At 33.6% G+C, this 21,818-nt stretch overlaps 2 protein-coding genes and 2 long non-coding RNA genes across 4 annotated transcripts; 2 read left to right on the top strand and 2 right to left on the bottom strand.

The window, feature by feature from the left end:
• The first annotated feature begins 6,751 nt into the window (after positions 1-6,751).
• Positions 6,752-9,739, top strand: LOC139848126 (uncharacterized). Its single transcript, XM_071837857.1, has 6 exons — positions 6,752-6,983; positions 8,414-8,512; positions 8,618-8,726; positions 8,808-8,879; positions 9,002-9,007; positions 9,359-9,739. Exons 1-6 carry the CDS (start codon positions 6,811-6,813, stop codon positions 9,476-9,478), a joined length of 579 nt encoding a protein of 192 aa, XP_071693958.1. The 5' UTR covers positions 6,752-6,810; the 3' UTR covers positions 9,479-9,739.
• A 282-nt stretch (positions 9,740-10,021) lies between these two features.
• LOC139848010 (GEM-like protein 5) lies at positions 10,022-11,582 on the bottom strand. The gene is made up of 3 exons (XM_071837750.1): positions 11,214-11,582; positions 10,698-10,972; positions 10,022-10,307 (listed from the first exon to the last, which is right to left on the bottom strand). Exons 1-3 carry the CDS (start codon positions 11,449-11,451, stop codon positions 10,110-10,112), a joined length of 711 nt encoding a protein of 236 aa, XP_071693851.1. The 5' UTR covers positions 11,452-11,582; the 3' UTR covers positions 10,022-10,109.
• A 508-nt stretch (positions 11,583-12,090) lies between these two features.
• On the top strand, positions 12,091-13,227 carry LOC139846781 (uncharacterized). The gene is made up of 3 exons (XR_011759169.1): positions 12,091-12,308; positions 12,723-12,792; positions 13,026-13,227. It is a non-coding gene; the product is annotated as an uncharacterized lncRNA (long non-coding RNA).
• Positions 13,228-18,039: 4,812 nt separating this feature from the next.
• LOC139850454 (uncharacterized) lies at positions 18,040-21,342 on the bottom strand. The gene is made up of 3 exons (XR_011760043.1): positions 21,218-21,342; positions 20,264-20,356; positions 18,040-18,627 (listed from the first exon to the last, which is right to left on the bottom strand). It is a non-coding gene; the product is annotated as an uncharacterized lncRNA (long non-coding RNA).
• Between the last annotated feature and the right edge of the window lie 476 nt (positions 21,343-21,818).

Genomic DNA, 21,818 nt, shown 5'->3' with positions numbered 1-21,818 from the left:
CCGCTGTGCATTTGCTCATATTAGAGATATTACTTGGAGTCATTCATGACATATTTCAAAAGATGTTGCATTCGAGTCGTCGAGTTCATCAAGATTATTATTAAGTCAATTATAGTGGGATATATTATGAAATGGTATGCATGCCATCAAATTTCGATGTGAAGAAAGTCTGTCTTTTAAAAACGAATGCAATGTTTGTAAAATGTATCATATGGAGGTCAAGTACCTCGCGATGTAATCAACTATTGAGAATTGTTTATAATGTATATGAACGGGTCCTTTCAGAAATTGTTACGTTCTTCAAAAGCCAAATGAAACATTATATGAGGCGTGGACAAGATTCGGAAAGTTGTTGAGAGGATGTCCTCAACACGGTTTAGACACTTATCAAATAGTACAAATATTCTACCAAGGTGTTGACGTTGCTACACGAAAAGACATCAACACAGCAGCTGGTGGTTCCATTATGAAGAAAACCGCAACCGAAGCTCACAAGATTATTGATAATACAGCCTCCCACTCACATGAGTGGCATCAAGAAAAAGATATATTTCGTTCATCTAAAGTGACTAGAGCCGATTCTAGCCATGACTTTGATTCCGTTTCTGCAAAAATAGATGCTTTCGAGAGAAGAATGGAAAAGATGAATAAAGATATTCACGCAATACGAATTAGTTGTGTGCAATGCGGTGGAACACACTTAACGAAAGATTGTCACATTGAACAAACGATGGAACAACGAGAGAATGTTTCCTACATGAACCAAAGGCCGGGAAATAATTATCAAAATAATTATCAACCGCCAAGGCCAAACTTTAATCGAAATCAAAACATTCTTTACAATCCAAATGGACCCAACAATAACTCGTATAACCAACAAGGTCCGAATAACCAACCAATTCAAAACAATACTTTCAATCAACAAAGACCTGGCTTATATAAACCACCACAACAAACCGAAGAGAAAAAGCCAAATCTGGAAGAAATGATGGCAAAGCTAATGGAATCTCAAACACAATTTATTGCAACTCAAACCCAAACGAATGAGAGGTTTGATCAGTCATTTAGAACTCAACAAGCTTCCATTTTGAATCTAGAAAAACACGTAGGTACTCTTGCTAGCATGATGAGTGAGAGGGAACAAGGAAAGCTACCGAGTAATACTGAAGTAAATCCTCGGAATGAAAATGTTAACATGGTATCAACGAATTCTGAAAAACCAGCAACAGAAGATGCGAAGGTTTTAGATGTGAGTAACAATGAAGAAGTTACACTACCACCACCACCCGAGTATGTAAAGCCAGTGGTGGCACCATACAGACCACCCATCCCATTTCCAAGAAAAGGAGTTGAGTATGAAGTTTGTGATACCTTTGGAAAGAAGAAGAAGAAGAAGAATAAGAAAGTGCAAGAAATAAAAATTGTAAAAGTAAACCCGGTGAAGACAGTTCTTCTACTCAGGTTGGGTGATCCGAGTGAATTTATTGTTCCTTGTCTACTTAGTGATTGTGTCATGTATGATGCATTAGCAGATTTAAGTGCGAGTGTGAGTGTTATGCCTCTTTCATTATATAAGAGATTAGGAGTAGGTGAGTTAAGTCCAACGGAAATGAGTGTTCGACTCTTTGACCAAACCATTAAGCACCCAGTTGGAATTGCTGACAACCTACCCATTCAAGTAGGTAATTTAACCTTTCTAGTCGAATTTATTGTCATTGACATAGAAGAGGACTCAAACATTCCTCTAATTTTAGGTCGACCATTCTTAGCGACCATCGGGACGTAATTTGATGTAAGAGAGGGTAGAATGACACTTAGTAATGGTGAAAAATCGATCACCTTTGTGATTCAAAAATCTAAATCTCCACCAACCAAAACCGTTGAACTAATAAAAACGATTGGCAAAAAACCATATTGTTTTACTAACTCCAACGGTAGTGCTTAGCAATAATAAAACGCCTAAGTGTGGAGAAGATAAAGTAACACCTAATGATGACTTGATAACAAAGAACCCCGTTGTTGATGCGAAATTAAATGACCCCGTTATTAACAGTTCAATGAAGAAACTTATTAAACGGATTCGCGATGCTAAAACCAAGGGGAACTCTAAGTTATGTAACCAGTTAGTATCCAATCTATTGCCTAAAGAAAAGGCGAAATAGTTGAATTTGTGGATATTACATAAGAATCCGACCAATGGCTTAAAGCAAAAGTCACAGATATGCAAGTTGATTATGGTCCAAGATAAATTGACGATGAAGTTAATCACAATTTCGACACCACAGCTACCTAAGTGTGGGGAGATTCAAATGTTCTAAAAATAAAATGCTGTCTAGAGTTAGTTGTTCTGTTCTCGTGTAGTTTCCGAGAATGGAATCCGATTGGTCTTTTCCACTAGCAGACACTAAAGAACTAGTTTTCTCCCCCCATTCTGATTTTTTTTTATTTTGTAGGTTTTATATGAAATTAATATGCTTTTTAAATTTAAGTTTTGTGTGAAATTTAAAAACAAAATTTACTTTATTTCATTAAGTTTAAAAAATGATTTCTAAAATTCGTCGTAAGTTAAAGACTAGGTCATGGAACCGAAATTACTTTACCCAAAGACGGGGCGAAAAATTTTGTTTTCATTATTTTAATATTATTGATCTAAAGTATGCCAAAAATATTATATGAACGTGGGGTTATACACTCAACTTCAAAAATATGTATATATGTTTGTAGTTTATGTCATATACAAAACAGGGTAAAACATCGTACTTTCAAAGACTGGCATTAAGTTCAGCAAAAGCTACTAATTTTGACGACAAGACGCAAACTATCAAATGTGATATAACAACTGCAGGAATGAGCAAATGATGTGCTCAATTTATCATTCGAAAAAACAATAAGTTTGCAAACTTGGTATTTTTAATCATTTTTCTACGCTAATCACCCTCGTGAATTTATAATTATAGTCTGATTTCATGCAAATGAGGGCATTGCATGATCTCAAGTGTGGGGAAGGGTTATAAATTCTCTCGAGTTTACGCTTGGTTTATTTGCCAAATTTTGTGAAAATTTGAAAAAATTTCAACTAAATGAATTCAAAATCATGTTTATACATATTTATGAACGATAAAACTAGGTTATAATACCGAAATTATCGTTACCTCGGAAAGGACATAAATTGAGAAACAACCTAAAATGCTTAAATTCATTTAAAATGGAAAAGAGGAGAATAAAAAGGCAAAGAAAGAAATAAATAAAAGCCAAGTGTGGGGAGAATGTACCAAGTTTTTCAATTAAAAACTATCTATCACATGTTTCTATAAAGTTATTGCAGGTGCTTTTATTTTGGACAAAATTAACTGTTTTACCCGATTTATTGTAATACATTTGAAAGAAAAGATGGATCTACACGATGAATCAATTCCATCATTAGAAGGAAGTAAAGTCTTCCGAAAAAGACACGCACTTTTTGATTTAGGTTAGGAAGTTGTCGTCCAGACCAGCTGTAGGTTGACGAAAAATCTAGAAAAGTCATCTCTAAAATTAGCAGGAAATCCACGGACCTCAGCATCAAACAGGGTCGCCATGTGGTCAGACTTATCCTAACCATGAGAGGATCTGTCTCGTAAAATGGGGAGGGCGCCGTGCAAATTAGCTTGATAAGACTAATGAATCAGACCCCCAGAACGGATAATCTCCTTAAAAGATTAAAAATCAGCTTTTAAGTCTGATATTACTCAATCCTTGAGATTGACCTTAAAGATTGAGAATTACAAACTCATGGAATTCGATGATATCTAAACTCGAGCTTGAACGAGAAAATATTTTGATCAAAATAAAACCAATTTGTTTTCAGAAAACCTATTTTCAATGCGTTCATTACCATTGAGCGTAAAATTCTAAGAATTCACCAGAATTCATTAGGTCACCTGAACCAAATCGGGTGTCAACCGTAAGAACGGTGGTTGCATAGCATGGTCGAAGACAGGACCTTGTGCCAGACCGAAAAATTATAGGGTGATCTTTACTATTTCTCCTACAAATGATAGTAATTGCATTCGACACGTTTTTGACCATAATTATCTGCATGTCATGGGACATTGCCTTAATAGTTGGTTGTTCTTCGCTTTCCTTTACAACCGGATGGTAGTTTACCGAAAGGTAAAATATGGAGCAAGTATACTGGACGTGTTGCTTTCCTAATACAAGGTTAGCAAGTGGGTGACACAAAACCGCAAGTTTTGAGCTAAAATTTTAAAATCTGAAACCCACAAAACTCACAAAAATATTTTGCAAACACCGATGAAGGGTTATTCCGGAAAATTTATCTAGGGTGAATGAATTTTCAAAAGATCAAATATTTTCATAAAGATCCAATTTCCTTAAGGATCTAAATTTTCATAGTCATGTGGGACTGTAAACCACATCGTTACTATCATTGTTCATACCACTGTATCAAAATCACTGATGTATAAAGTGTGAGAATAAAAAAGTGATTCGAGTGAAGTGTGATTTAATTTCAAGTTCTATATTGCTTGAGGACAAGCAACGCTCAAGTGTGGGGATATTTGATAGTGCCCCAAATGAACATATATTTAGGCACAATATCCTTCAAATATGTAAAGTTTTCAGTTGCAATTGTTCTATTTTCAAGTAATATTCGTTTAAATAAATAAGTGCGAAGACGAAAGACGAAAATGAAAATTTGAAGACGCAAATGATCAAAAAGCTCAAATGTACAAGATACAATCTAAGTGGTTCAATTTATGGATGAGAAACGTCTAAAAATTACATGAGTACAAGTCGCGGAACGCAAAGTACAAGATATCTAAGCATACGAAAGGACGTTCGAAAATCCAGAACCCAGACATAAACCGGGCATAAACGTACGAGACAACGGAGCTAAAATTACAAGTCAACTATGCACAAGAATATAATATAATATATATAATTATATATATTATATTATATATTAATTAATTCGAGCAGCCCACGTTTTGCAATTCAAAAATATCTGATCCAGGCTGGCCATGCGAGTGCATGAGAAATGCACTAAAATCCCAAGCACTTGCATGAGCCCATGCGAGTGCATGGGAAATATACTACAATCTCATGCGAGTGCATGAGCTTCAGATTCAGGAAATATGCCTATAAAAGGCAGGCTTCTACTCGACGAGTTGTTTACACCTCAATTTATTTTTTCTCTCTATATGTAATATATATATTTATAATTTTAATTTTAATTTAAGTTTAATAATAATTGGATTATTGTAAGAAATGTTTTACGGGTCTTAAAATCGAGACTCTGTCCGTGTAACGCTACGCGATTAATAACCACTGTAAGCTATGTTCTTCCTTTTTAAATTAATGTCTCGTAACTAAGTTATTATTATGCTTATTTAATTCGAAGTAATTGTGATGTTGGACTAAATATTAAGACGGGTTAATTGGATTTTGTACCATAATTAGGGTTTGGACAAAAGACCGACACTTGTGGACATTGGACTATTGACTATTAATAGATGGGGGTATTGTCTAATCGAACGACAACTCATTCGAATCTGTCGAACCTATCTTCAAATTAGTTAATCTAATAATTATTAAATGATTATGCATGTCCTATTTAGTGACGTTTATACGACATCTTTTACGATCATTTAATTAATTATTCGGGTTAGGTAATTGATTATTCAAACTGATCAAGTGGGTAAATTAATGTTCATATCTCATTAAAACAGGGGTGGATTACATACAAGGGTAATTGGTGTAATTGTTAACAAAGTATTAAAACCTTGGATTACACGCAGTCGATAACATGGTGTAATTATTAACAAAGTATTAAAACCTTGTTACAGTTTAAATCCCTAATTAGTTGGAATATTTGACTTCGGGAATAAGGTTAATTTGACGAGCATTTTATAATTATGACCGATGGACTATTATGGACAAAAACCATATAGGTATCAAATAAACCAGGACAAAGGACAATTAACCCGGGTAACAATTAATTAAAATCAAAACGTCAAACATCATGATTACGGAAGTTTAAATAAGCATAATTCTTTTAGTAACAGATCTTCTGTTGCTGCTGCTTTTAACTGTTGATCTGACCGGAATATCGCGACTTGGTGTGCATCTGGCGGAATTCCGGTATCAACGTCGTAAAAATCAAACACTTAATCGAAACCCCTTGCCGAAATTCTGTGGTTGTTGTCCTCTTGTTTTCCGTCACATTCGGTAACATCATCGTCATCATCAGTCGGACTCCACCTTCCTCTGGATTCAGCTGCCGAAGTCATAGAAACAGAGATCATCATCATCATCTCTAGCTTGTGATTTCAGTTTTGTAAGCCCTAATTGATACTTCTATGTTCTGAGTTGTTTTATTATATTAAGAGAATATTGAATATATGAAGAAGAAAAGGGTCTAAAAGATCTTGAATATATGCATCGATAATGATGAACAAAGATCGAGCATTTTGATTTATGGATATTTTAGAAAGAGATGGGAAGGTAGTTGGATGGTGGGGGAATATAAAGTTAAAATTTGAGGGATGAAGATGTGAAAAATAAGTTAAATAAGAAAAAATAAAAAGACTAAGGTACCCTCACATGCTTTATACATGACTGCATTTAACGGCTAAAATAGACAGATGATAGACGGGAGGATGAGAGATTATATATTAGGGACTAGGGATGAAAAAAAAAAAAGTATATTGAGTCAAATTTAGGAATGAAATTTTGTATTTATAATAACATTTTTCAACGATCCGACAAAATCTCAATTCACAATTCACAATTCACACGGCGAAGTTCACGATGATGAACTCGATTCTCTCTGTAGTAACAATTTTTTTCATCGTCTCATCGTCGGCTATCGCCGGATCGGATTCTCCTTTCATCGTAGCTCACAAGAAAGCTACACTTAACCGACTCAAATCCGGCGCTGAAAAAGTCTCCGTTTCAATTGATATTTATAATCAAGGATCTGCGTAAGTTATTCAATTCAAGTTTGATATATTTCGTACGCCATGGATCTTAATAGATCGGTTCAATTGTTTATGCTGAGCTTATGTAATCAGCTGCGTATTTGATGTTTTTGTTGTAATTTGAATTTGTGTGGATGTTATCATCATTTTAGGATTAGGTTTGCTTTAATTTATGCAATTACTTGTTTGATCTGTGAAGATAACATATTTAATTTCAGTGTTTGTGCATTGTGGTGTAACTCATTTCGCCGTATAATGGAGTACAATACAATTAGGAGTTTATGCAGTTGTGTTCAATTGGACCAGTAAAACAAGTATTTTATATAGTATAGTCTTCTATCTCTGCATTATTTGTTTCACAGATTTCATTCATGATTCGCATGCATGTCCTTCTAGTTTGTTGGTAGCTCAATCGGTGTTTCGTATTGTAACTTTGATTGTATGTTGATTATAATGGAAGATTGAATGTTAGAATTGTTTCTATTTCATAGCACTAAACGCTTTAGATTTATTTTATAATCTTCAAGTGACTTCTTCAGAAACGATTGCTCTTGATGTTATTACTTCGTAGGGTCTATCACTGTCACTAAACTTTAAAGGTTGGATTTTTAGGGGATCATTCATTTGACATGCATTAAACGTCTTAGTGAGCTGTTGTACTTTCTTTGTGTCATCTATTACACTTAGTAACAACTAAAACATACGATTTCAGTGATTACAAAAATAGAGGGATATCGAAATCGGAGTTGGATTTATGATCTTTCCCAGTTTTAACTTAATCTTTCCATTTAACTTTCTAGTGGTTTTGCACCCAATTTCAGGATGATAGATCTGGTTTACCCGACTGTACGGTCTGTACCCATGTATTTAGTTAGTTCTAAGACAGTTCATTTCTGTGTTTTAGTGTTTATATCTGTTCTGTGACCTGTCTAACCAGTTCCTTTATCTCAAAGGCTAAAACTAGTCAGAACATGCCAAAAATTAAGTGCATATACACACGGAGTAAATATAACTTATTTTAGTAAAAGAAGGCTTCTTTTTTTTTTTTCCTTTGTCCATGACAATTACTCTGGAATTCCAACACAGAACAAAACGGATGTGTGCACATTGCATAACCGTTAATGCTTAATAATTATTGAAGTATTGGGATTTAAAACTCGGTTGAATGTTTCGGTGACTCTCTAGTTTCTAGTCTATATTTAAACATATAGTTTCCAAAATCTGTTACTTACATTATAATAAAATCCAATCTGACTACTCTCCTAGTACTCCCCGTCTAGGCCGAGTACTTGCTACAAGGTCTCGGCCGAGTATAGCAAGCTTTACAACCTTGACAAAGATAATATTATTTATTTCTTCTTTATCTAACTTTTGGAAAATATATCAGACACTCTTCTACATTATGTCACATTTTCAATATTGTGTGTATTCAGGACTGCGTATGATGTTAGTCTTACAGATGATGGCTGGTCTTCTGATATATTCAAAATCATCTCAGGGAACACTTCAACCTCTTGGGAAAGGCTTGATGTGTATGTATCATATTCTAACATGCCTACACACATTACTTTTATACCATTGAATCTGATAGTTGCTTTTCTTGAATTGGTTCTCACAATGATTATATAAATTATCAGCGGTGCTCAAGTATCACACTCCTTTGAGTTGGAGTCGACTGTGAAAACTGTGTTTTATAGTAAACCAGCTGTTGTTACATACCGTGTCCCCACAAAGGCTGCACTACAGGTTGGTTTTTGATAAACTGAATTATTTTGGTAGTGTAGGTTCTCTTATGTGCTCATTCTTAACAGTATTTTGACTATGCAGGAGGCATATACGACTTCACTTCTACCTTTGGAAATCTTATCCGATAAGCCTAAAGAAAGTGCACTTAATGTTGTAAGTCTTTATCGTCCAAAACAACTTAATAAACCTTTTTTTTGTTATCTTGATCTTCCGACTGATTATGCGTTGCTGTGTTCTTCTGCATGATTTGTGCTTGATGGCTGCTACCCTACCAGGCTAAGGTATAAAATACTCTTGTCTTCATTGTCTTTATTTATAATCTTTTTCGGTGATGTGGCTTTAGAAACTATATGATACAGGTGGCTAGCAGGTCAGGCCGGTTGGGTAACGGGTCGAAACACTTGGGTTTGGGTAACCTGCTAACACGTCTCTCCTGGTTTTGCAGTCTCAATAGTTGGTTAATATGTAACATTTGTGACTGCAAAATTGATGTAAATAAAATCACATGAACATGTAAAACTTTTTTGCACCAGCTGTGGCTCTTATACATATCATCTCAGTGTATGCATATTTCTTTAGTGTTATCTCTCGCACTGAAGCATTTTGTTTATTTGATTTACCTAAATATGCAGAAGTTGTTGGTTAAGTATGGCTCCTTGGCATCAGTTATCACCATTGTGGTTTTATTTGTGTACCTGGTGGCAACTCCATCAAAATCTGGTGCTGCAAAAGGAAGCAAGAAGAAACGTTGAAGATTATTCTCTAATGTAATCGTAGAAGCACTAGAACCAACCTCTATGTTTTGACTTACCCTTCTTGTACAATGTTTAAATGAGATAGTCTACCTTGTAAGAGGCTGTTAGTCTTGTTTTCCTAGATCTAAAAGAGTTGAATATGGATGGGAGATTGTGATGTTAGTGTTGGTTTTTAGTAATGTTGCAGTTGCACTACTAGTTTGGTATCAATTATCAAATGGATGTTTTGCAGAAAATTATTATTTTGTTTTTTTTTTCTTTTTCTTTTTCAGTTAATATTACTTGTCTGACAAATATCAACCAAAGAATGTAGATATGCATCAGTTATAACATCTTTATATATAGTGTCCAAGCAGAATCAAGCTTGAGTTTGAGCTCCAATGCATCAACTGGAGTCGGTTTCACATTATACATAGTGTCCAAGCAAAATACACTGATAACCAAGTATCGTGTTAAGAAAATGAAATGTGAAGGAAATTAGCTCTACAAAAGGCTAAGGCCATGTTAAATTTATTAGCACTTGGACAATACACACAAATATGATAACAACATAAGGCATTAAAGATCACATAGCCAATTCATACTGTGTTTATGTAACAAAATACACTTAACAGTTTGCAAACCATTTCTACATATGTGGGATAGTTTTAACACAAGTTGCGACACCGTTGAGAAGATGTTTCGATGCTTTTTCATGATTCACGAAACCCATGAACCAGAAATCTTGACCATCGACCGTTGAAAGCTGGATGTACTTGTCTACTTGTTTCTTTCCCGGTATCGTAACTGGCTGTACTGTTGCTATCTTCTCCAATGGGATTATAACCTATACAACAAGTCAACAATTTTTTTTTTTTTTTTTTTTTTTTTTTTTATTTCAGATTGTGAACATACAGATATGAACTGAAATATATCACAGTAATAATTTAATAAATTATTAATTGAATTTGGTTTGAATTCGGTTAATGTTTTTACCGAATTCAAAAAAGTCAACGGAAACCGAACCTAAAGCTGAATTGAATTGATATATTTGTAAACTGAACCGAAATCAAACCAAAATCAAATTCAAATTCGTTAGGTTTTTTCAATTTCCATTTGATTTGATTTGATTTTCTGATATAACGGACACCCTCCGTTAAACCAATCATCTCCGAATTGAGATTAGATGAACAGTTTCGACAAGCAATCACATAAATGAGCGAAAAGGGATACGTACCTTGTAATAGATCCAAGACTCCATGCCATTAGGTTGGATCGAAGACAAAGGCCGATCACTACAAAAAGCAACGTGAACATTCGAAAGATACAACGTTCCAGCAACAGGTCCACTAGACGTAGACAGATAACAAGCAAACGTCCTCTTAAGTTTCTCATTTGGGTACGTCGTAAAATTTTGCTTATACAACGATTCAAATCCACCTTCCGTCAATGCTTTCGCCGTCAAATTCATTTTTCCCCATGCCGATTCGGTCACAGAATGACCCGATTTCACTAAATCAATCAATGATAATAAATCAGGTATCCTGTATCCAATACAATAGTGCATAATTGTGCATTGAGTACTAATACATTACAACTAATTACTAATACATAACAGTGATAAATTTAGCAAATTCAATCTAATATCATGATCCACCAATACATAAGGTCACATAATTTGGTTCATTTGAATTAGATTCACATAAATAGATATCCAGAAAAGTTAATAATTAGAAATGAATGAAGAACATACGATTAGTCCAGATATTGTTGGCGGTTGTCTCGGCCTTATTGCCCCATGAATTCAGCTTTTTTCGAACATTATCGATGTTGTTGGGCTGAGGTGGAGGCGGAGGCTGAGGGACGCCGTATTGAGGCGGAGGGTAGGCAGAAGATGATGGTGGCGCCGGTGTACCCATAACGTGGGTCCCCCAATAATTGCCACTTGGATCAGATGATGAAGATGGACCTGGTTGATTGTTTGGTTTCATATTTTGACGTTAAAACGTGTTTATGAAATGGAAATGATGATCGAGAATAATAATATTCGGTCACTTTTTTGTGTATGCGAATTTAATTTTAATTAATTATTATTTATTTTATTATTAGAATTAAAAATAAACAAATTAAAAGAGATTTTTTTTTTGAAAAGCAAGAGCAAAAATTAATTTATATTATCAAATGATCAGTACATATGGTAGGCATTATGCATTGAGCATATGCATAGATGAAAAGTGACAGACACAAATTAAAAGAGATTGAAAAGCTGGAGATGCGAAATTGGGAAATGGGGTACGGTAAGGGTTGCTTCAGCGTGTTTTCTCAACTGACAAATTCTTGTTCAACTAATAAAAGGAATTATTAATTTATTTCCGAGCGATCACACACGTTAAAATTGTCAACAGGTTTACGCTACTTATTCTTTTTTATTTTTAAGAAATAAAATCTATCTATTCTATCTAATAAATAGGAGTTTTGACTGAGGTCATCGTGTGCTTCTAAGAGTTGTAACATATGCTTTCAAGAGTTGTAACATTTAATTTGCTGATGTAATATTCTAAAATTAATATAAATAAATACAAATTCTCTTCAGAATTAGGCACGCCTTAGTCTCTTTAATTGTAATTATTTTTTCACTTCCCAAAACACGCTACCCTACGCTTATCTATCTTATTCCATTATTTTCATCTAAATATTTCAGTTGTCTAGAAATTCAATTGGGTATTGTTGAGATCGATCATCTGTGTGTGGCGATGATGAACAGCGAACCAGAAACCACGAAGCCGCGTTATTATCAAATTAAATTTAGGGTTCGTCGTTAGGCGATGCATATGGATTAACAATTTAGGTAAATTTCGAATTCAAATCTATCCTTCATCCATGTTGATTGTTCCCTGCAATTTTTTTGACATACAACATGTTGTGCATATGGATATGTTTGTTGATTTTTCTAAATATATAATGCCTACTGCTTGAAAGCAGTTCACAGGTAATCAAGTTAAATATACAAAAAATATAATCTTACAGATGAAATTATTTGGGTATAATGTTGTTTATGATTGAGGTATCCACTATATTTTTGGATTTCAAGTTGAACACATTGTATTGTATGTTCACAATTTTTTGTATTGAAATCAGTTGTATTTATGATTCTTTTTAATGACCTTCAACATCAGTTATTTTATACACAAATTCTTTTTTATGCCATATTGAAATAGCCATTAAGCATATAACTAATTACTGTTTCATGATGAAATGACAGTTACATGAAGATTATGTCTATACATTGATCGCCCTCATTATGCACGCCAAGTGTTTGTTTAAATGTGCAGGTGAAAATCCTTTTTGATCTTAAATGTTTATAATTGTGTTTTGTTCCTTCTATGAGTTTATATCTTATTTACATGTTTTGGTCTAGATTATTAGTAATCTTTGTTTATTAATTTACTAGCTTCATTTAGGTACAAGTGCGTTGTTATTTTTTCTTTTGTTATGTATGTTTCTTTAGGTTTATTTGTGAAAGTTATTATGTTATAGTACTGATCAAATGCATTCCATTTTGCAGCTAAATGAAGGTCAGAATAAATTTTATCGGGTTCTCTTATTTTTCATGGTAATAATGACTATGAAGGTGTGTGTTTTGTTATCTTTGAAGGTTCAGTTAGATTTATGGTTGATGTATTCTAAACCAAATATGCTTATGTATCAACTACTTTTTGACACTAATACTTATTAGCGATTACATGATTCTATATGGAATTTGACTTTCGAAACATGATTATTGTTCGTTTTTACTTAATCGAGATCTTTAATTTTCATTTGAAGATGGTTGTTAATATCGTTTGTATACAAACCATTCTTAAAAATTAGTCATTCCTTTCAGTGCATCATAATGTTCTTTTTTAACTTATTTGGGATTTAGTTTCGATTGCATGCTCATCCAAACATAATATAATAAAGTATCATTTGAAAGCATTTTCATGATGGACTAATTTGAGGTGTAAGAATGGTGGTTACAAATGGATGTGAATGACAGATGGATAGGTTTGATTTCCAAATCTATCTTTTCTCTGCTTCATTTATTTTAATGTTGTTTGATTAGGTTTTCTTTTTCTTGATAGCTTTGTCTTGGTGGCAGAGTGATACGTTAAGTTTTAGTTACGTTGTCTTTTTCTTAGTAGTTTTCTTAATTTAGTTGGAAATTCCTGAATATATAAGGTTGAAAGTTGTATGTATTGGTGAAAAGGACAAATGGTACATGTGTTTTTTACAAAAATTTCCTTCAACAAAGTAGAGGAGGGGGACAGGGGGTAGCACAGTAAAAATATGATAATAAAGAAGACCATTCTCAATCTCAGCTTGCACGGGTGACAATAAAAAAGACAATTTCATCGCGTTTAAAAAGATTAATTAACAAGAACAGTTGTATATGTCATGATACATAAGAATATGATTTGGTGAACATGAAGTGTGGAAGCATTAAAAGATTTATGGAAATTTTGGATATCACTGAGTTGTTGATACATTTTGAAGATAGTGTAGTTTTTGTTGTTAATGTAGTTTTTGTGTATTTTCACTTTTCTAATAATTTTAATTGTACAGGTTAGTACATGGTAAAGAATGAATAATGAGGTGGACAATTTTAAGGATGATAGTTTGAAAAGTAATAATATCAGTTCGACACCCACAAATTCTAACTCGATCACATAAGCAGTTTAGGATGGGATTGTGAAAAATACTGTAGCAGTTTTTAATGTCTATTTGATGCAAGTAGTAAGAAGTTGACCTTATCAAGTATACTTTCTGTCCATTTATGTTTTATGAAAGTTAGTTTTAAAAGGGAATAACAATTCAAGGATAAATTAACTTTAGCTTACTTTTTTTTTTGCGCGTATAAACTTAAGCTTACTTAAGAAAAAAGAATAGTCATTTATGTTCTATGTCAAAATACTTTTGTGTTTTTACTTCGGACTGATTTTTGTTAAACTTTCAATTTATGTTGGGTTAGTTTGGTTATATTCTTACTTAATGTTCGATTTTACTTTTGTAGTTGTATGAAGAAAGAGCAAAGAGTTTTTGTGAGATATTTTTTCATTTTTCATTTCGTTAATATTTAAATTAACGGGTCAATGACATTAATATAATAATGTAGATTTCTTCATCAAACCCGTGAATTCACGGGTCAATGAACTAGTACACGTGAAACATCTTTTTAAAATGTTAATTTATGACAACTTGCACTATAAATGTTCACCTTTATGATTAACTAATCAGAAAAAATGTATCCTTGTCGCGTCCCATTGTTTGAAATGTGGATGTCGAGGTCGGTTAGTGGGGTGGTTTTGTTTGTTAGTCGGTAGTAATTTAGATTGTTAGATTGTTCGCCTATATCAATGTATTTTAGTTGCATGTCGTGTTGGAAGTCGGCTCTCGGTGGGGCTCGATTTTAGTTTTCCTTTATTTCGGTTTTTGTTAGGTCTGATTTTCTGTTTTCGAGCCCTGTCATCGTTTGGGTCTTGTCTCTTGTTCTTCTTTTTCTCTTTTCGAGAAAAAGATTTTGTTATCAAGTTTTCGTTATTTGCCAAAAAAAAAAAAAAAAAAAAAATCAGAAAAATGTAAACTAGATGGTTGAAATTCAGAAAAATGTAAACTAGATGGTTGAAATTCTAGTTAATTAATGAGATTTTCTAAAATTTTGTCCTTACTGAAAATGGATAATTTGACCAAGACTAAAAGAGTAGTACATATAATGAAAGTATGATGTTTAATGAGCTTTTTTTAAGATGTGAAAATTTGATGTTTTTAGAAAAGTAGTTGAGAACTTTGAAGAATATGAACTGATGAAGGTTGGAAACTTGATCATAATTAAAAAGTCTTGAAGAAGAATCAACGGGATAGTGAAGATTTAACACTATGCAAACTCATATTGGGCTTGCAACTATGGGTATTGCCGTTTATAAGTAATGTATGATACTCGGGTAATATGTTCGTCACCTACAATCAACGACTACCATCTGATACTAAGACCAATTTTAACGCGGCGTCAGAGGGGTCCCGTCAGACATGTTGGCGACGGGTGACGCCCCCTGACGCCCCTAGTGGGGCGTCACCGGTGACGCGAACGGGGCGTTAGTCAACTTTCTCACGAAAAAAAAAAGGCGTCAGGGTTTCTGATTGTTCCACGTATTTTAATGATTTTAATTTTGTTTTTGTTTTTTATTTATTTAAATTATTTATATTCTTTTCTATATAAAAACATCAAAACCAAGGTTGTAAAACTCGCGACTCGGGGAGTACTCGGCCGGAGGTTTTTGAGGAGTAATCGGCGACTCGGGGAGAACTCGGAGGAGTACTCGGATATTGACTTTTGTTGACTTTTTGAATATAACTAAATATTTTCAATATATTATAGATATATAATATATATATTAGCTATAAACAAACATTTTATAAATATATATGTTAAATATATAAAATTTTATAAATATATATGTTAAATATGTAAAGTTAAGTTACATATAAATATTTGTTTTAATTGGAGGGGTTAGATTTGTATCTATTTGATAATGAAGTTGAAAGAAAAACTAAACTTAAAGTGTTAAAATCTATAACAATTAAACTTTAGGGGGTTTAAATGTAAATTAAAAAATAATGAAATGACTCATTTTAGAAACCCTACCAGCAGCCGCATGCTACCCACTTCTTCTTCAACCGGCTTCTTCTTCAACCGGTGATTCACCAAACCCTAAATTGTTTGTTCTCTTCATGGATGGAAATAGAGAAATTACAGGTACGTTCCTTCAATTCGTTCTTTCTAAACAAACAAACACATCAAATCGATTCAGAACTCTTAATCTCAATTCTGAAAAAAGTTGGACCAGAACGTTGTTCGAGAAATTAGGGAGTTGGAAGTCGATCAAAACCTTAATGAACTCAGATTAATCGTCTCCTGTTTTCCTTAATCTTTTCACCGAGTTTTCCGACGTTGACCACCGTTTGACCACCGTTGACCGGCGTTGACCGAGTAATTGGGCGAGTTAGACACCGATTACTCGTTTTGTTCTTCCAACTGAGTAATCGCCGATTACTCGGCCGAGTTGGCCGAGTTTTACAACCATGATCAAAACCCATCGTTTTTAACCCATCAAACTCAATATTTTCTATCATTTTAACACTTTCATTCAAATATTTTTTTTTTGTTTTTGTTTTTTTTATTTATTTAAATTAATTATTTTCTTTTATATATAACCCATCAAAACCTATCATTTTTAACACATCAAACTCAATAATTTATGTAAAGGTTGAATTTTATGTAATGGTTAAAATTTATGTAATGGTTAATTTTTATATGTTTTTAATTATATGTAATATAATTTGTATGCATAATAAAATAAAAAATAAAAAAAAAACTGGTGGGACCTATTTGACACTGGAGGGGCGTCAAGGTTATTTTGGTGTCAAATGGTGACACTGCCACGTCACAGGCAGATTGCACTTTTTGGCCAAAAAGTGGACAATCTGCCTGTGACGTTACTGGCAGGGTTATTCATGGTCTAACTGAATTGACACTTAAAGCGAATCCAAGAAATTGAAATTGAAAGAATCATCTTCCTTCTCATTCAATTCATTTCTTTTTATTTTCAGATAATCTCGGGAAGGTTAAAAAGGAGTCCTCCTAAGTATAAGGAACTTCTTAATAAAATAAACTGGTCCCTTTTCCGCACAATAAGAACCTTTTTTAAAGAAAATTCGGTTTCTTGCTTTAACATGTTTCTTAACAAAACTGATCTCCTATCTTCTACTATAGGAACCTATTTATTCTCAAAATCGGTTTTGATGCGTCTTCGCCAAAAAATTTGTCAATCTACTCTACACTTTATTACACCCACCAACCAAAATTCAAATAAATTCACTCCCTTAAAACTTCTTCAAAAACACTTTCAAACACACCAGCACAAACAAAAGGATATCTAGGTTTAAAAAGGCAAACAACGTTATCAAGAAACTTACACAATTTACACAACCAAATCAATAAACTCAACGAGTCTGACAAGTTGTTGATCGGTACCATACATTTTTTGGGTTCGCGGAGAAAATCTCCTTATCAACCACCACATTGAATCCTCACTAGCAAGTAAAACCATAACTGGGTTAATTGCTCACATTGACGCCCCCTCTAATCAAGAGCTCAATTAATTCAAACTTGAATGTTACCAAAAAATTGTACATGAATCTCTTGCTTCATTGAGAACTCGGTGAACACTTGACAGCTATGCCCAAGTGGTTAAATACTTGGATAGATTATACAACAAAGTATATGTTTATTTTTCAATGTGGAGAATCTGTGTTTTTGGGGCTATACAAACTAATGCAGAAGGTTCATGTACGTTAATGCTCAAACGTTAACAATAAGCTTTAATGTAACATGTATAAATAAATACAGAAAAAATTAATGTAACATGTTTAGATGCAGAAAAAAATAATGCTTAGACTCACCAACAGAACAAATCAAGGGATAATTTAAAACCAGCAGAATTAAAACACCTTTTATCATTGGATAACATACATACAAAGTTACAATCCAATTAGGACAACTAAAACATACAGATATTAATTTGATAACTTGAATAAATTAGCATACACATGCACATCATAGTCATTCATAAACTTGTACAGAATCTAGAATCTATGACCATCACACCCAAGGAGTTCTTGTAGGTTGGATATCAAAAAGGAAACACTACACACACATTTAGCAACATCTAATGAGTGTTTCACTCAGCTACTTATTTTGTACTTAAATTTACTCCCAATATCATACCAACTTATATCTTATAGAGATCGTCAACAGACAAGTTATCAATAGCAAAGTTAGCTGAGGAGTAGCTCGACATGAAGCCTCCAAAGAAATCTAGCTAGTGGGGTCAGAGTGTCATTCGAATATCTGTATCATATACAAATGTCATGTCCATTTGTTCCTCGACAGTAGATACGTTCATAGGGTAGTTAATGGAGTTATATACCTCAACCTCATATGAACGGTTTTGATTCATCGAAACCAAGCCATGTTGTGGTGCTTTTCTTGATTTACCCGGAGTACCGAGGTTTGTTTTCCCTCCATTTTTTGTGTATTCCTTGACTTCAAAATCTTTAACCGCTTGTATTACCTGAATCAAAATGATGATCTTTCATGCATTGAGAGTTGCTTACATGGACTTTTCATCAGCGGATATTTTGACTCGAAACATAAGTTTTAGCAAAGCTAATAGCCCAAAAAGTAAACATAAAAATCAAAATTTGGGATGTCGCTTTTCTCATTCCCAAAAGTATTCCGATATGATTTAAAAAAATGTTCAATAAAGGTAATATCCATCCAAATCGACACGTTAACTCACCTCAAATTCAATAGAAATGGATCCATAGATAATCGATGGTGTCCCACTTGCTTTAGTCGTACCACATGATGAGGAAGTTGACATAGATGATAACGACTTACTCATGTTTGCTGAACAACTTGAACATAACTATCCAGATGACGAAGACTACAAAGAACAGTAATGACAGCAACAATAATCTTGGTCATCAGGTGATGTTTCTAGTCGTCGTTCACTTTCCAATTGGACTAATAACAAGGCAATCCACCATGATGAGGTTCCCAAATGGTCCACCTTTGAGCACATTTATGTGCAAATAGGTGATCAAACTAATTAAGTGAATGGTTAATATCAATTACCTTGGATTGCGAGAGACGATCATCAAAATGTGGAAAATCGGTTGACAAAATGCACTAGATTTGCAAGAGATGAGGGCTTTTCTCAACAACACCCCCGTTGATTTATTTGGCTTATTGTTTAGCGTAACTGAAAGCATGCTTGATTGACTATGTTATTATGAGAGGAGGGGAGGATGGATGTTAAATAGAGACTCGGTGTCGGTCTTTTACTGTTGATCATTATTATGATATATTATATTATATATTATTAATTAATGATATTCAATAACAAAAGACCGACACCGAGTCTCTATTTAACATTCATCCTCCTTTCCTAACAACATAGTCAGTTGTTTTCAAACACGCTTAACAATAAGTCAAATAAATCCAAAGGAATGTCGATGAGAAAAAAAAAAAAAAACTCATATGTTGAAAAAAATAGAAAATATAGTGCATTTGCCAACCGAGTTTCCACATTTTGATGACTCATCTCGCAATCCAAACCAATCGATAGTAACCATTCACCGAATTATCTGTTGGCACATGAATGTGCTCAAAGGTGGACCCATTTGAGAACCTTATCAGTGTGGATTGTCTTGTTGTTAATCTAATTGGGTTGTGAATGATGACTAAAAAGTTCATCGTTCACTCCTGCTATCGTCTTCGACATCTGGATGGTAATTTTCAAGTTGTTCAGCAAACATGAGTAAATCGGGGTTATCACCTATGTCAACCTCCTCGTCCTCATTATGTTGTGCGACCAGCGGCGGAACTTGAACGAACTCAGATACAGGTGGGGCGGGTGTAAAAATTTTTTAAATCTTTCATATTCAGCAGGGACGAAAACTAAAAAAAACCTTATTTTTTAGTAAATTTTTTTTTTGGTGTGTAAAAATTTTTGTTCCGTAAAATCAAGGGTGGACGGATACCCACCTTAGGTTACTCTATGTTCCGCCTTTGTGTGCGACTAAAGGGGGTGGGACACCATCAATTTGATGCAACTCATTCTCTTCAATTCGATGCAACTCATTCTCTTCAATTCATTCTCGTCAACCATGAAAATGTAATCAAAACACAAAGATAACACATACATACAACCATACTAAAACGCCACATCAGGCAGCTACTTCCGGCGGCCACTTCCGGGAATAAACCATCGTCGCAATAGCCACGGACACCCAGATCTAGAAAAAAACGTGATAAAACATTAAAACGTAATCAAGACACTAAAATAATACTGTATTTCACTACCATCTATTTCTATTTTGTCTTTTATCCAGCCTAAATTATACTACTCCACATATTTAACAAATTTTTTTTTTTTTTTTGAATAACTAGCTTATATATTACGAGTAATAAAAAAGAACAAGGCCATAGCAGCACAACGAAGACCCACTAGAAATGGGCTGAGAAGATAAAATGGAAACAAAGAGTTAAAATCTTTAACAAATCTTTAGAAGCAAACATATCATGCAACACCCAGGTTTAAAACTACCAGTATGCTTTAAAAACCTTGCACTCCATGGTTAGAAAATTCCTCTTGGTTTTCATCAATTCGTGAAGCTTTTTAACACTTTGGTTCGAAACTCATAAATGGGTTAGCACCTTTAACAAATCTTTTAAATATAAAGAATTTTGAAAAACTCTTTAAATTTTAACTATATATAAATATAAATATAAAAATGGAAAATAAAGAAAATGAGATACGGAGTAATGAACGCATTGTAACTTCCAAATTGTTGATGGTTACAGATCTTGAAAATTTTCGCTATATTAATTTATAATATCATTCAAGAAAACAAACTTTATGATGAACACACCAGCACAAAATAAATAAAAATCGATGAACTATTTTTCATACTCGGCCTAATAAAATAAGCATTATAACTTCAGATCTACATGTCTAATGTCTGATTATACCAGTAGATCTACGTTATTTACCCTCACAATATTAAGACTTTGTATTATCAAAGCATAAAACAATAACTATAAACAAAAAAACGAAAATAATGAGAGATAAACGCTTGGGTGGTCTCATAGCTTACCTGGTGATCTGCTGTCCAAAAAATAAAGTGAAAGTATGAAGAAGATGAAAAGTAGTGAAGAAGAGAGAAAAAGGCAGAAATGAAAAAGTACATGAGTTATAACATAAAATTAAATTATAACAAAACCCTAGTAAATTAAGTGTACCTTTAATAAAACCGATCAATGGTTCAGAATCTGAATGATTCAAAGCCTCTGAATAAAGTTTGTTCTGAATGAAAATAAGCTGTTTGATAATCATTTAGAATGAACGATATAAACTGAGTACATTTACCTAATCAAAGTGCAACGTGAATAAAATATTCAATATACTTGTTAGTTAAGTTTTCAGGATAAGATTGAAGAGAAAATTAAAGAAAATTTAGGCTCTTAATGTTTAGGAGAGTTTTTCATCTTTGAATGGTTCAGCACTGAATTTTGAACCATTCAACACCATATGTCATTCAGAGGTGAGAAACAAACGCACTGAATGCTGAATGGTTCAGCATTCAGCACTGAACCATTCCATTAAGAGGCAAACAAACGCACCCTAACCCTTTTGGTGGGCCGGATGCTCACACTTTTGAATAAATCAACGGATTATAGCCAAAATGCCTACTCCCA

This window comes from Rutidosis leptorrhynchoides, chromosome 5, assembly GCF_046630445.1.
Source record: "Rutidosis leptorrhynchoides isolate AG116_Rl617_1_P2 chromosome 5, CSIRO_AGI_Rlap_v1, whole genome shotgun sequence".
In the NCBI taxonomy this organism is placed as follows: domain Eukaryota; kingdom Viridiplantae; phylum Streptophyta; class Magnoliopsida; order Asterales; family Asteraceae; genus Rutidosis; species Rutidosis leptorrhynchoides.
The sequence above is the reverse complement of the archived record's forward strand: the minus strand, read 5'-3'. Positions and strand labels throughout refer to the sequence as shown.